The sequence below is a fragment of the Bombyx mori genome, chromosome 7 (assembly GCF_030269925.1).
Source record: "Bombyx mori chromosome 7, ASM3026992v2".
In the NCBI taxonomy this organism is placed as follows: domain Eukaryota; kingdom Metazoa; phylum Arthropoda; class Insecta; order Lepidoptera; family Bombycidae; genus Bombyx; species Bombyx mori.
The window spans coordinates 4665719-4682547 of NC_085113.1; the positions used below are offsets into that span (position 1 = coordinate 4665719).

Here is a 16829-nt window from a genome sequence, read left to right on the forward strand (position 1 = left end):
CCCCTGTTCCAAAATCTTCTCTTCTAATAATAATTAATAATTAACACTTTTATTACGCCTTGTTCATTTTTCAACCGTCTTCGCCATCTTCCTTTTCTCTGTCATTCTCTTCTCCCTTTCTTTCCGTTTTCTCTCACTCATATCTTAACGCTCCGTTCCACACTCTTTTCATACGTTCCGTTCTTACCAATCCTACATATTCTATTTAAAAAAAACGTGTATAATTGGTAAGTATTTATTTATTTTATTCTTTCTCGAAGAAGTCATCTGTTAATGGAACTTGCGTCAGCTGGTCGTATGTGAATGCGTCGAAGAATCGCTGCGTTACGTTCATGGCGTAGTCTATCGCGTAATCAAGGATCGGGCCGCCGAATTCTTGAGCGAACGCTTGCGAGTCTGAGTTCAAGACTTTCAAAATGTTCGCACCTAAAGAAAATATTACATCAGTTCATTAATGTCGTGCGACAGTAAAATGGAAACATTTCAAACAATTTCTGAATACATTCCTTAGTTAAAAATATTTGAATTTCATAGTCCGTCTGGACTTGATCATGTCTCGTGTTGTTTTTGCAGCACTCATTACACAGGAGAAAAAGTATACAGTACATAGAATTCATAGCGGTCTAAATATATCACTAAGAAATAACTAGTAAGCTCTTAATTCAAAGTATGTAGTTGGATGAAGTTTGGGATTATTTCTTTAAACGTTTTTTTATTTCAATTTCTAATTCAATAATTCGTAGCGTCATTTATTCCATAAAATTCTTTATATTTTTGAATTGAGCTGTAAATAAATGCGAAAGTGGTATTTGTTTTTTATCACGCTTCTACATTTTAACTACTCATACGATGATCGTGGAATGAAGTATCTACGTCGTCAAGGTACCGATAATGAGATAGGCTACCTTTTATCTAGTAAGAAAGTACTGTTCTCGAGGGAGTACATCTAATGTAACTATACTTGAGACCTTAGTACTTATATCTCAAGGTGGGTGGCGCATTTACGCTGTGGATGTCTATGGGCTCGAGTAACCACTTAACACCAGGTGGGCTGAGAGAACGTTCACCCATCAAAGCAATAAAAAAAAAATTCTTATTCACGTATAATCATTGAAATTTTTTTTCGGTGCTGATTCTTATGTATTGGCTTACTTATTTCAGGATTCCCTCGAATTAAGTTCGTCAAGTTCAGTTTGAGATCGGTGCCGTAATCTGCCTTGTATTGGTACGAGTTGATCTTGTAATGCCCCTCGCCTTTTTCATTGATCACAACTCTCTCAGCAACCTCTAAACGAATATGTTGGTTCCCTGTAACAAATACAAAATCGCGGGACGAAAATATGAAACAGGCTTCTTGAAGACACTGGATACTTACATAGGTGCGGTGTCTACAATTTGCAGCTTCATAAATAACTAATACCACGTTCGGTAGCATGTCTTATACATATACTAGCTTTTGCCCGCGACTTCGTCCGCGTGAAATAGTTACTTTGGCATAACGGTAAATTTTATTTTAGCGAAACTTTAACCGTTTCTGCAGCGCACGCAGCAGAAGCTCTCAAAAGGGAAAAGAACCCCGATTTTGAAACATTATTTATTGTTGCTCTTATCTTAGCGTGATGTTATATATAGCCTATAGCCTTCCTCAATAAATGGGCTATCTAACACTTAAAGAATTTTTCAAATTGGACCAGTAGTAGTTCCTGAGATTAGCGCGTTCAAACAAACAAATTCTTCAGCTTTATAATGTTAATATAGTATAGATGGCAGCGGCTTGGCTCTGTCCCTGGCATTGCTAAAGTCCATGGGTGACGGTAACCACTCACCATCGGGTGGGCCGTATGCTCGTCTGCCTACAAGGGCAATAAAAAAAAGAGTCTTTGTGTCTTTTGTTGCGAATGGACAGGCGTTCTCTCTAACTTAGCAGGTGTTAAGTAGCAGCCTTAGCTTTTAAGCGTATCAAAGCTGACATAAGCACTTTTGAGAGAATAGGTAGAAGTCGGCTTCAAATCATAACGTTTTACTGCTTTGCTGAACTGGTGCGACATATTCGCTTAACACACGATCTATCACCAATTCAATGTGGTCATTCAAATACATTCACAACAAACAAACTGAACTACATATCGTCTTTTCGCATTAAAAGTGTAACATTTCCAAAAATATTCGAAATTGAGTCAATGTGCGGAATCATTAAAATTTGGTATCACCAGTATTTTTCTCATAAATACTGTCAAAAGAGCGTAGTTTAGTTTTAGTTTTTTAGTTTACCTATGTTTTGAGTTTTTTTTACTATTATTAAAAAAAAAAAACATAGTTTTATCTTACTTTAAAAGAAAGATAATGTAACTGGTAAAAAATAAAAAAAATAATGTGTGCAAAGATAATTAATATTAAAAATATCACATGTTTTCAACTTTTAAAACATTCTTCTGTAAAATTAGTAAGTTTTCATATTATACAGTTTTAATGCGAGAAGACGATATGTACTTAAGAATTGATTGCAAAAGAACTCACAGATTTTAACCTTAGCTCCCCCTTCAGTGTCAAGATTGAACAATAGCAGCCTCCCGAGCAGACTGTAGACTCCGCGTATGGTGAAATTGCAGTGCATGTCAAATATAAACAAGCGTTTGTCGCGAAGAGAACTGTATTCAAAAGGTTTAGTTCAAAGATGGTGTAGAATAGTGTAGATTATCATAGCGTGCCTTCCAGTGGCGGATTTGCCCTAAGGCCCAGGAGGCCGTGCCTAGAACAGCCAGATGTTAGGGGCGGTCAATCGTGACATAAAATTCAATAATGATAACAAGAAATAACTTAAAGTACGCAATTATTCTAAAGGTTCGCGCACATTATGGTGGGCCGCACTGCACCGCATCGTATAACAATAATCTTCCTAAATGATTTTTGTACTTTTTTATATATAAAATATACTATATTATTATTACTACGTAACCTGGAGCCTAGGGCGGGCAAGACTGCAAATCCACCACTGGTGCCTTCAGTGTTTTTTTTATTGCTTAGTTGGGTGGACGAGCTCACAGCTCACCTGGTGTGAAGTGATTACTGGAGCCCACAGACGTCTACAACGTTAATGCGCCACTCACCTTGAGATATCAGTTCTAAGGTCTCAGTGTAGTTACAACGGCTGCCCCACCCTTCAAACCGAAACGCATTACTGCTTCACGGCAGAAACAGGCAGGGTATTGGTACCTATCCGTGCGGACTCACTCGAGGTCCTACCACCAGTAAAGTTCACTCGCTGAGTCAAAGTTCACTCAGAGTTTTCATATCAACTTTATATACTCGTAATTCTTTCCAATATATGATTATAAAAAGTACCTTAGTTGAGTGACAAGTTTAATGGTTGAGTAATGCGACGTATGAACTTCTTTACGAGGCCATAAAATGCACTCACACTGCTTGATGGTTATTGGAAAACCATCCCCAACAATATCGCATGCACTACGAAAGGATTGCATACAGTGGCCGCGTTCGTAAATTTTAACGTAGTCTTTATTATAGCAGTCTTTATAATAGCCTTTATTAACGAGTAATTGTTTTTTATGTTTGAGAGATTACTGGTGGCCCGGAGGTATTTCCAGCTTTACCAGGACAGGTGGTCGAGCAAGGGCTCAGCCAGGAGGGGTGGGATTTGCTAATAACTACCCGAGCGCCTCCAAAGGAGACCTAACAACTCAAGAGTAGCTGCTTCGCGAATGAATCTACTACCGGATCGGAATCGCGACCCGCTGAGAAGATCCGTCGAGAAGCTCAGTGGGCTGATGTTTAGGTTAGGTTGCACGTCGAACTCTTTTTTCGACGAGTACGTTTACCGGGTCCCCACTCCTAGTGTTAGAGCTAAAGGCGTCTAATGAAAGGGTTATTGGATCTGATGGATCCTCAAGGACTTGTAAGTAAATGTTTTAAACTTAACGCCTTTAGTGAAATGTTTGATTACGGTTTTTGTTAGGCAACGACTTAGCTGTGCCCATGGCATTGCTGACGTCCATGGGTAATGGTAACCGTTCACCGTCTGGGCCGTATGTAAGTCTACCTACAATGGCAGTAAGCGGTGTCTGGTGGCATTTATTTTGTGTAATGTATCTAAATAACTCTCTAACTATTCATTTTCGTCTTTTAATAGCCAAACTTCCAGCTTAAGATTTGAAGAGGCTTACTCGTTGGTTACTAAAAGGCTCATAATAAGTCTGTCACAAACAACATGAGTTTTCCTTCACTCCGTCAATGGCCCTGAGTTATTTCGAAACCTATTCGGTGCAATGAGTGCGTTCGTGTGCTTGATTTTGCAATCTTTGACAAGTTAATAATTATTCGCGTCCACAAAATATGTAGTACTAATATTTATTCAGTCGGAAGGTTTTTTTTGCTTTGTTTGACTTTAAATATTTTGATGGTGGTACATGATTGAGTGTTAGTGATTAGACGGTTCAATGTACAAGGTCGCAGAATTACATTCCTAAATTCGAAATAAGTCAAACGAAAATAATTAAAATAGTAATTGCAAGTCGTTTAAAACTAAGAAAAACAAACCAAACATTATTAAATTTAAAAATAAACTAAACTAGAGAATTAAAATCATTATTTCCATTTTCGTGATATTAGTCTGGTTATTCAGCCAGAATAATCAAAAAAACCTAAGAGATAGATAGATAATCAAAACAATTTATGTCTTTATAAAATTAATGTCTTTGATTATGGTGAAAAATTCCGCTCTTTTGTTTGTTACAAGTCAAGCCAAGCAAAAGTCTCCAAGTAGGATTTTTTTGACCTAAATCGATATTACTAATAATTGCATGTACCTGATAGTTTGGAGGTATTCGCAACTATTTAAATAAACAAATGCACAACAGATTCATGTAAACAAAGCTTTCAGGTCAAAGTTCGGAAGAGGCGAAGCTTATAGACATCTTAATTAATTGTACATCGCTTGAATTAGACGGAGGCAGTAATGAACTTTTCTGTTTTGAACTTTCAACAATTGAGTAGAGCATGCTATGATGCCCCATATCAAATACCGCTTCGGAGACCAAGATAATGGCTATTACCATTTGTGTTTCCAGGTAGGTGGGCAGCTTCGTTATTGGTTCGGGATATTGGAGGTCACGTGTCTCTAATATCCACGGGCAACGGCAATACCCGATCCAGTGGACCGAATGGTAAACATTCGACGTCGCCATTAACGGTGCTTTTAGGTACCTCAAGCACCGGTCACCGTCCTCGCCGAACCCGTCGCTTGCGACGAAGGGCTCGGCGAGTAAATTAACGCACAGACACAGCCCACTGGGTTTCTCTCCGGATCTTCTCACGGGCCGTGAGCTCACCAACTAGTTCGGTGAATCTAGAATAACCCCTCGAGGTAGTAACCTCGTATAAGTAAAAGACGAATACCAAAATCTAGTAAGATTAAGTAGGAAAAAAGCGGCATCGGCCACTATCCATCAGATGAACCATAAGATGATTTGTAAGAACTAAAACAATACCGGAAAAACTTACGACACTTTATCTGGCACACATGAACTCAGCCCAACGAGTTTCGCATTGTGAAAGGTCATCCTCAAATTCCCCGGTAGAACAATACTGATGTTTTTGTCCAAGTATAAGGGATCTAGGGGCGGGATCCCAGCCTCAGGGATGCCCTTGACTATCCCTGGTATGGCATCGAGGGTCGCTTTGGTGAAGCACTCGTCGCTCAGCTCAGCGCAAGGATGTATGTATTCCGCTAAGAAAACAATGGCAATTTGATATTATTACGTTTTTTGTATTTTATTTTTATTGCTTTGATAGGTGGAAGAGCTAACAGCCCACCTGGTGTTAAGTGGTTACTGGAGCCCATAGACATCTACAACGTAAATGCGCCACCCACCCTGGGATATAAGTTCTAAGGTCTCAGTATAGTTACAACGTCTGCCCCACCCTTCAAACCGAAACGCATTACCGCTTCACGGCAGAAATAGGCAGGGTGGTGGTACCTACCCGGACTCACAAGAAGTCCTACCACCAGTAAAAAGTTGTTCCTAAATCACTATTCACAGTAACATGTGCCTACCACAGGACCAACAAGTCGATTAAATTATTGAAATGTTACCAGTGTTAAATTAGTAAAACATTTGTTTTTTTTTTCTTCTTCAGTCCTAGACGATTTTCATAGACAGTTTACTGTGACCACGAAAACTGTAAATCGATTTTATGGCTGTATAAATGTTTTTTTTATGATATTTAATTTTTTGAATTTAAATGTTTTATCTATGTCAATACAGCTGTATTGCAGATTTGATGAAATTTAGTACAACTATTATTACTACGAGTATTATTATTATTATTGGAAAAATGATATCAAAAATATCTCGATTTTTGAAGTCGTTGTTGTTATATTTGTATGTCAAGTTTTTACCCTTACCCGCATTTGGGAACCGACGAAATATATATTTGATAGACGCTCGCAAAGTTAATTGAATGATACTCACGCAACGGAATCAACTGTAGAGAACGGTGTAAACAAATGCACAGCACTAAAATCGATAACTGTTCATAGCAAGCCATAGTTCATTTAATCTTCTTTTGCGTTTACTTCCTTCACTGGTGATTTTATCGCACGCTCGTCTGTCGGAATGCTCAAGATCGGCTACGTGCAGTCAATAATATGGGCCCTTCAAGGATTTAAGGTACGGTTTCGATAGATGATTTTTTGTCGCGTCGCCAGTTAGCACTAGTAGACTGCTAGTGCGAGTGTTGTATAGAACGATTGCTGTTTTGCAATTGCATTATGTAAGTAAATGCGAGGTTGCGTCGTTCGCTGGGAACGGTCGTCGTATTGCGAACGTTCTAGTGTCTTCGAACGCGAAGATTACCGTTTTTATTCTTAACATGATGCATAAATTTTGTAATTCGAATCTTTATGAAACACAACTGGTCGATGTTGGAATGTAATGATTCTGTTCTTTGTTTTTGTAGTGTATCGCGAGAAGTTTATGTTTGGAGGAGTTTTAGTAGGAAAGCGAACCCTGATGAAAACGCTGGGAAGAAGAAGAACATTTTTTTTTATTCCCTTTGTAGGCAGACGAGCATACGGCTAATCTGATGGTAAGTGGTCACCGTCGCGCATGGACGTCAGCAATGCCAGGGGCAGAGCCAAGCCGCTGCCTACCAGAATAAGTGTATTGCGTGAATCTGTGTTTGGGTCGGGTTTTTTTTTAACAACTGTTATGCCTTCGCTTGTCATTAAGAAGGGCACTTTCTTTTCAAGTTAAAATGCAGTTCACACGGAAGGTTTCACGAGCGCGTAATTAAAACTAAGTTTAAGGTCAATGTTGCTTTAACATTAAAATATTTCCGCTTAGAAAGTTTCTTAGTTATGACGCATGAGCCGTTTCCCGCGAATGTGCTGTTTCAGTTTCCGCGCCGCCGGTTTGACTGGTAGAATAGTTGTAGGTAGTTTGAATGCATTTCGGACTTCAAAGACACGTCATTACGGATCCTCCCGATCCATTAACGGTGCTTTTAGGTATCTCAAGCACCGGTCATCGTCCTCACCGAACCCGTCGCTTGCGACGAAGGGCTCGACGAGTAAATAAACCCATAGACAAAGCCCACTGAGTTTCTCGCCGGATCTTCTCAATGTGTCGCGTTTCCGATCCGGTGGTAGATTCTGCAAAGCACTGCTCTTGCTAGGGCCAGTGTTAGTAACACGCCCGGTTTGAGCCCCGTAAGCTCACCTGCACGTCAATGCGAAGCTGAATTAGCCTCTCAAGGCTATCAACAAAGGTAGGAAAATAAAAGTGGGCGACAAAATTAACTTTTGATGCACATGAACTCCAGTAACCACGTGGCCATGAACTTGTTTGTTGACCGGTTAGTTAGCCTTAAGCATCTGAATCGAAATTGAATCTTCTGTGAGGCCATTTTAATTAATTTATGTGGGTCATAGTAATTTTTCCATAAAAATAAGAGAAAAAGTTGTTTGTGAAAACGTAGTATCAACAGCAATTTTTTTTTATTGCTGGTGGACGAGTTCACAGCCCACCTGGTGTTAAGTGGTAACTGGAGCCCATACACATTTACGACGTAAATGCGCCACACACCTCGAGATATAAGTTCTAAGGTCTCAAGTATAGTTACAACGGCTGTTCCACCCTTCAAACCGAAACGCATTACTGCTTCACGGCAGAAATAGTCAGGGTGGTGGTACCCACCCGCGCGGACTCACAAGAAGTCCTACCACCAGTAAAAAATTAACTAGATAGATATACTATGTACGTTCCGATGATATTTTTCAGGTAATTTGCCAAAATGACGTCATACAATATTTAAAATTGCGTCCATTTTTGAAATCGGCTGAATTACAATCAAATGTAAAAGGATTTTTCGCACGGTCCGTGACAATGCACAAAAGCTTTACAAGCACGATTGTGCTTCTGTCGTCGAATTAGCTGTGGCATTTCTGTTCACAATGATGAATTGAGTGCTTTATTACTGCTTAATGGTCTGATAAATAAGACTTCGCTTTTTGTAACCTAATAATAAGTTCAGTTCAATCGCTGTGACGATCGATAAACGTATGAAATTAAGCATTTGTTGATACACCACGATGATATATCACACCTTTAGAATTGTATTGGCTTAAACCAAAAATCTTCTTTTTTGGGAAACGCCAAAAATCTAATAAAAGAATCGTTTATAATAATTTAAGGTAAGCGCTTGATTTCAAAGAGTATAAAACTCATTTCCTTAAAATTTTTAGTTGAGCCATTTCAATTCTAAAGGTGCCAGATTTCATATAAAATTTTAGGAAAATGAGTTTTAGGCTTTGAACGATTTATAAACATGTGTTCTATCAGTCGATACAATTAAATATTTTAAATTAAAATTTTAGTTAGCAAACGACATAGTATACTTTCCATCTCTTTTGAATCAAGCGCATATCTTAAACTTTAAAGTTTTGCGCTTTAAGGCTAAAAAGTATTAAAATCAAAACAAAATATTACATTACTGTAGAATAGGGATTGCAGCGCATAAAATAAAACTTCCACTGTTCCAAAATCTTCTGTTATAATAATAATTAAAAATGAATTAACACTTTTATTACGCCTTGCTCGTTTTTTAACCGTCTTCGCCATCTTCCTTTTCTCTGTCATTCTGTCTGTCATTCTCTTCTCCCTTTCTTTCCGTTTTCTCTCACTCACATCTTAACGCTCCGTTTCACACTCTTTTCATACGTTCCGTTCTTACCAATCCTACAATACTTTAATTATATTTTTGGCGTTTATCAAAAAAAGAAGAATTTTGCATTAAGCCATTTGAATTCTAAAGGTATGATGATGGTACTACGACTATCGTCACTGAAGCGTGAACATGACAAATAAAAACGCGAAATTGAGCCAACAATAGAGTTGATTTTCGACGTGAACGCATGAACTCTAACCGGTTAGATACAAGACCAAAGCAATACTCATAGACCATCTTACTCACATCTTACTCATTAGGCCACGGATGTTACTTGCATGCGCTCAACGTTACGTAGGCATGTGTGGGCGTACACGTCAACTCGGTAATCGACCGTAAGAGATCTTTCTCACGCCCTAATCCGGCCACTGCATTCAAAACACTTTTTGGACACAATCTTGACTTGTTGTCCTGTGTCAACATTCTACGTTGTTGCATTTAATATTTTATTGCTTAAATGGGTGGACGAGCTCACGGCCCTCCTGATGTTAAGTGGTTACCGGAACTTATAGATCTACCACGGAATAGATAAATAAGGTAACCTTATTTATCTATTCCGTGAGATCTACAACATAAACGCTGCCACCCATCTCGAGCCATAAGCTCTAAGGTCTCAGTTTTTAGCGTACAACGGCTGCCCCATTCTTCAAACCGAAACGCATTACTGCTTCACGGTAGAAATTGTCAAGGTAGTGGTACCTACCTGTGCGGACTCAAGACGTTCTACAGTACTACAAGTACTACAGTATTATTAAAATGATATCCGAGATTAAACTGTTTGTTTTCAATGTCTATAAGAATCACGAAAACTGGGGGAAATACGAAGATAATAAAGAAAATATAATATGTAAGTAAAACTATTGTTACTAACGCTGAATATATGGAATTCGACCATTTTACAACTGAAACAATTCGCGTGTAGCATACTTTAATTAACTATGTTCATAAATTAGGAAAACCTTCCCGGAAATGCTTGTTATAACAGTGCCGAATTTCAAATCAATCGCTTAAGAGATTTTTGAACCGTAAAATATATTGATCAAACAAAAACGGTATGTACAGATAGTTTTCCGCCAGTAATTTATCTTGCATTACACTTTATGAGGCTGAGACCTATGCCTGGCAGTAGTATGGTCACCTATATTCTTTTACAGGCTTTAAACTATTTCCATACTGAATTTCGTCAAAATCATTTAGTGTCTTGAAATAATAACGGACAGGGTTATTGCCGTATTTGCATGCATTCATTGAGGCCATTATCATATTGGTATCCAACTAAAAAGGGAATAAAAAATGCGGTTTTTTTTTTATTCTCGATTTCCATTAAGTCACGAGCCGTTATAACTTTGACAGATCCGGGCACTTTTCCACTATTAGTGTCAAAGTAAAACGATTACGAAACAAAAATTTCGTTGCGTTCAAACATTCGAAAACGAAAATTACGTTTTTTTTACATAACAATAGATCAATTTAAAATGACACAGTAATACGATATGCATGATTCATCCGTGTGAACGGCTGCCCACCGGTTCCCATGGGTCTGTCCGTCTGTCTGGCACTGAATGACTTAATTACACGAGGTCACCATTATTGGTACGGTCAATTTACTAACTCAATTTTCGTTATTGTGGTGAAAAATTTTTTCACATCTGTTTGAAAGAAATTAGGTTAGGTTTTATTGTGTCTTATCAAGGCGATGTGAATTTTGCGAGACATGAATCTTGTTAGTCTTGTTTCCTTTTTGTTCATTGGCGGTTTATTTATTTTTATGCAACGATTCATGACTGAATGAATGACTGTTACTTCGATACCCATCCATTAGGCTGTTTTTGATGTAATTTATTAATGGTGTGTGTCAGTTTGACATTTATAGTTTCTTAATTCTTAGTAGTTATGCTTCTTTATCTTACTTTGTATGTAGTTATGCTTCTTAGTCTTACTTTGGTTATTGTAGCTTGCTGCAATGGCTGGCTTGCTGAAATTCGCGAGAATCTGCTGGAAGCAACAGGACCGGTCATAATGCCGAGCTTTGGGAAAGCCTATGTCCAACAGCAGACGTCTGCTAGTTGATGATGATTATGATTGGACAGAACCTTATCTAATTTACACCTATAATTGAGAATGCACTCAAAATGTGACCAACATCATTATAACATTAATATGTGTTGGCGTTAATTTTTTGGCGTATTTTTTTTTAAACACATCATTGACTCTTCGTGTAAGCATGTAACAGAAACAACCTAGCCTTCTGTACATTGAAACATTTTGTGTAACTCTACAATACGTTATTAATGTAAAAGTAAAATTTCAGTGTTTATAATTAAATCCTAGAGATCTAAATAGCAGTTGGTCGAGATCAGCTTCTCGGTATAAATTGGGGTTAATTTTGTTATCGTATTTTTTTGACACACCACTGACTTCGTGTAAGCATGTAACAGAAACAACCTAGCCTTCTGTACAATGAAACTTTTTGTGAAACTCTAAAACACGTTCTTAAAAAAAATTACAATTTCAGTGTTTATAATTAAATCGTAGAGATGTAAACAGCAGTCGGTCGAGATCCGCTGGTCGGAATAACAGTAAATCCTGGTCGTGCCTTCGCGGGACGCTCCTGCATACTAATGCAGTTGATGTGTGTTCCCAATGACACACGAGTTTCTTGACGATTCAAAGATTGGACCGTTACTTTTAGAGTTCTCTTAGAAAATTACATTGAATAGCTTTAAATCTTGCATAATTATGATCTTGTTATTAGAGTGTTATCTTCGGTTTTGGCGAGTGGTAGACATAATTAAAACTACGTTTACGGTTTAATCTCGGGTTTCCTATTGTTATTAAATTCCGAAGTTTCGAGTACTTTACAGTTTTCGTGATACGTAAACCGTGAACACGAAATTAAAGCGTAAAATAAGTTTTCAATGTGAATACTATTGATACTACACGTCCTTACGGATCCATCTGATCCAATAACTCTTACATTAGATGCCTTCAGCTCTAACATTAGAAGCAGGCTAAGTCACCCCGGTTACCGTACTCGTACGCGCCACCTAACCCATGCATCAGCCCGCTGAGTTTCTCGCCGGATCTTCTCAGCGGGTTGCCGGTTCCGATCCGGTAGTAGATTTATTGGCGAAGCCGCTGCTCTTGAGTTGTTAGGTCTCGTTCAGCTGAGCGGGCTGGTCGATCGCTGGCCCGGCGTCCCGAGGGGGAAGGTGATGGGAGAGATGTGCTCCGCACTAAACGCTTCACTCTCCTCCCCTTGCCTTTTCATGAGTTCTGTCTTATGCGAGGGTTGGACGTTGGTTGTTGAGCGACAGGAGGGTTCTAGTCGGTTCGACTCCGACATGCCCCACCCTCCATCCCCAGTGGAGGGTGGGAGTCCGGCGATTTACTCCTGACAAAAAAAAAAAAAAGGTCTCGTTCAGAGGCGCTCGGGCAGCTGTTAGCAAATCCCACTCCTCCTGGCTGAGCTTTTGCTCGCCCACCTGTCCTGGTGAAACTGGAAAGGCCTCTGGGCCACCAAGTATTTCTTCAATCAAAAAACGATTACATTGTTACATTGTTTTAATAATTTTTTTAGACAGACGTGCAATTTAAAAGATGATAAAAGCGTGCTAAAAATGCGGCATTACCACCTAAGATTAAGTTGACAATCTTATCTGATAATAAGCTCATCACCACCCTGTAATGTAGCAATGTGAATACCTAATTGTGTTACGATTGCCCTTTACCCCTTGTCTTAAGGTTGAAATCTCAATTTCAGTGGCGCAACACCTGTGCCAATCTTAAAGATTATCATTAAATTTCGAAAGTTCATTGGAAACGGTCACTATCCCAAACAAAACAAACCTAGGACATACGAGTAATGTCCTAATAAAATTATCGTGGAAAGCGGTAGATTTAAGCCGTGAGTTCTTATGATATGAACACACAAATATGGTAAATTTATTTTTACTTGTACGTAGTCGAAGACTGTTAACAAATTGGATTCAGTGTGTTTAGTGCGAGTTTCTTAACGCTCTCGATAGCGTAAAAGTTAATTCAATTTTATATGCAGTTAGAACAGCGCCCCTAGCGGCAAACGCAAACGATCCCATTCATGAGCTAACTTTTACGCTATCAAGAAAGTTAAAAAACTCGCACTAAGCACACTGGACTATTTTATGACTTTGGTATAGTTTAGCATTTAGATAAAAATAAAATAATTAAATTATTAAAATTTCGATGTGTCAACTTTGTGACTTCTAGAAGATAATGAAGAAATTAAAAAATAGTTTTCGCGCCAACAGAACACTATTATTGTAGCGTTACGATTAGAATTTAAATTAGGAACAAGACTACTGCTATGGAGCATCGGACAAGAAAACTGCCATACGTATTTTTAGACGAATGTCTGTGCTTAACTTATTTATAGTCTCGTAGGATCGAGAAGGCGTGATTTAATCTAAAATAGTTTGATGTATACCTAACATGTATTGTTACGTATTCTGTAAGGACGCACTTAACAGTTACTGAAATCAGTCACTTATATTACCTACTTTAAGAAATGGAAAGTTATAAAAATGATAAAGTAAATTATTAGCAGATGCGAGTTGTTTTTATGAGAATGTTTATTTGAAATTTAAATTAATATTCTTCCTTGCGTTAATTAGCCAATTGGGAGATCGTGACTCATTAGGACAACAGTTTCTGCCGTACGATGTTCCTCTATCGGTCTCGATTTTTAGCAGCACATGAATTTCATCTATTCGCTACAAGATGGCGTTAGTTGTGACATGTTAATATTGTATTATAATACTCTTCTTAGGGAAACGAAATTATATTCTACGAAATGTTTTATTTATACTTGGGCCGAACATCCTACAAGATCCTCGCGCCTAGGGGGGCGCGGGGTATGCGGATCTGGTCAGCGACTGCGAGACCGCGGGCCCAAGGATTTTCTCAGGACACTACTCACTAAACAACTCCCCTACACTTTTCGCCCAAGCATCCGATCCTCTCCGAGGTCAGAACCCGGATGAGGTAAGGGGGTTAACGCGATCAACACGACAACCAGACGGCGCAGCTCACCCCAAGGACGCCCGGCCGACGGAGTCTTCGAGGGGAATCGAAGGCTCTGAAACGTCGGCCACCTTGGTATAGCAGCCCGTCAGGTCGCCCAGACGGTGCTGCTGGTATCCCGGAATACCCCGCTGGACCAGAACCAGCCTGCCGGGTCGGGACGCGATACTCCGCCAACCGGTTGCTCTTTCACTCCTTGGCGGCGAGCTAGGTTGCTGGTAGCACGCCGCGCGACTTCGGTCCCCTCAGGTCGACCCGTGACCTTCACCGGGGGGAAGCCGCCACCTACAGGGGACGTACTACCCTGATTTAGGTTTTTTGCTTCCCTATTCTGTGGTAGTCTAAGGGGCTATTCTAGCTAAGCTGTAACTGGTAAGATGAAATATATAAAAGTTTATCGACTATTCAAAGTAAATTATTTTATGAATCATTACTACGTGAGGATTTCAACACTAACAAAACTCTCTGAATTCCGTTAGTTCTATTATCGTTTCAGATTTCTGTTATTTACTAACTATACCTAACTATGTAAATATGTTCCAGATATTTGATTCCTGGTCTACAGAAATGTTAGCTAATGGATGTTATATTTATTATACGAAAGCTAACTGTAGTAATAACCTTTCATCATGTGATTTCGAGCTATGATTTTCCACTAGAGGTGAACCGCGACCTCTTTCTGATGACTTGTGTTAAATACTTGGTTTGCCATTACCGACCATAAGATATTGGACATAGAATTTACCCAATACCACCACTATCCGTTTCTAGAATTTTCTTATCAAATTCGATACATTTAAAATATAAATTTCTGTTTTAAAATTCATAATTTCTTATGATTTTATTACCTTGAATGAGCTCACGGTTCGTCTGGTGCTAAAGGCTAACTGGAGCCCATTAACACGACTAACACAAATATTTGCTATTTATCTTTTATAAGGGGCTCAATTTAAATAACATCTCAAGCTATATCAAAATGCCAACAATAACAATAAATATCGTTTCACAACACTATTTTAACATTAGGTATAGTTGCTTGAACGTATCAAGGATTTAGTATTGAGGGTAATTCAGGTTCCTGGATTTAGAATATTTGTTTGGATGAATTCAATTAAGTAGGTCGTTTGAGAGTTACTGCGTTAGCCGTAATCTTAACATAATCTTCATTTTGGATTGTTTTTGGATACTAAGATTACTATTTTAGTAGAATTTACGAGGTATAGGCAAAATATTTCCGACAGTACAGCTATATAGTGAGTTAAAACCTAACATTAGAATTGGTTTTATTATATTTATAAACTTTACTTAAGCCCGGCACGCTTTGCTGGCCGATCTATGATTTGATTTATATCCGAACGTTAGAACGATTTTTTTATTGCTCTTATATGCAGACGAGCATACGGCCCACCTGATGGTGAGTGGTTACCGTCGCCCATGACTTCAGTAATGCCAGGGGCAGAGCCAAGCCGCTGCCTACCATTAAGTACTCTCCACAAGCCTCGTTTGAAGAAGGACATGTCATAACGCTCGGGAAACACCGTGGAGGGGAGCTCATTATAATCGGTTCTGCCGTTACGGAGTCTGTAGGGAATATACAAACTAATATCGACTTTTATATCGAGGGGTGCAAGGCTATTTTATATTTTTGCAAGTTTACAGTAGATTCATTGAAATATTAAAATTTGGAAAAAATATCATAACAAAAAAGCTTCTTCAGTTATTCGAATGGAGTAAACTTAATTGAAGTTCAATTAAAAGCATCGAGTTGTAGATGCTAATCTATATATATAAAAATGAATTGCTGTTCGTTAGTCTCGCTAAAACTCGAGAACGGCTGGACCGATTTGGCTAATGTTGGTCTTGAATTATTTGTGGAAGTCCAGAGAAGGTTTAAAAGGTAGATAAATATGAAAATGCTCTTAATTAAATAAAGTTTAGGTCTTTTATTTATCAATTGAGGCACTACGAAGTCTGCCGGGTTAGCTAGTACCAAATAAAGCGGACCTTTAATTATAAAGAGAAATGTCACTTGAACCAAATAGTCTATCACACTTCGATGCGTAGATTGATATGAATATCAACCGCGGCCATTTATGAATGAGCATCACTTAAGGAGAACAGGTCAACAATTTAACGATTTTTTTTACTTTTTTTTAAGTTATATTCGATATTGTTAAGACAAGGGTTGTATGATTATTAGTTTTTTAGAAGATCTATTGATAATTTTCAAACAATTAGCGATATTATCTGCCACAAATGTGTTATTTAAATCATTTAACAGTCTTTAGAGAAAGCCAAGAAGTTATATAGAATTTGGTTTAGAAGCCATTTTTGTAAACAGTATTTTCTTTTATCGGGAGTAAGCGTTGGAATTATGTATTGTGATTGGCAAGATGTCAGAAACTATTAAAGCGTTGGAGCACATGTGTTTATTTCTTTAATGATTTCAATGTAAAAGTTTAGTATGTAAGTTTTTGTCTAACTTTATACACGTGTAATTGTGGCCAAATGAGCTCACAACTCAC

General features: G+C 38.4%; 1 protein-coding gene across 2 annotated transcripts; it reads right to left on the minus strand.

Moving 5' to 3' along the window:
* Positions 1-232: 232 nt before the first annotated feature.
* LOC101740112 (uncharacterized) lies at positions 233-9473 on the minus strand. 2 transcript variants are annotated; one of them, XM_062669359.1, is made up of 6 exons: positions 9443-9473; positions 6489-7037; positions 5518-5743; positions 2518-2648; positions 1153-1308; positions 233-426 (listed from the first exon to the last, which is right to left on the minus strand). In XM_062669359.1, the coding sequence occupies exons 2-6, from the start codon at positions 6562-6564 to the stop codon at positions 245-247; spliced, it is 771 nt and encodes a 256-aa protein (XP_062525343.1). In that variant the 5' UTR covers positions 6565-7037; positions 9443-9473; the 3' UTR covers positions 233-244. The 2 variants fall into 2 exon arrangements, with proteins under 2 accessions (XP_062525343.1, XP_004931391.1); XM_004931334.5 differs by lacking the exon at positions 9443-9473 and having other exon boundaries at positions 6489-7432.
* Between the last annotated feature and the right edge of the window lie 7356 nt (positions 9474-16829).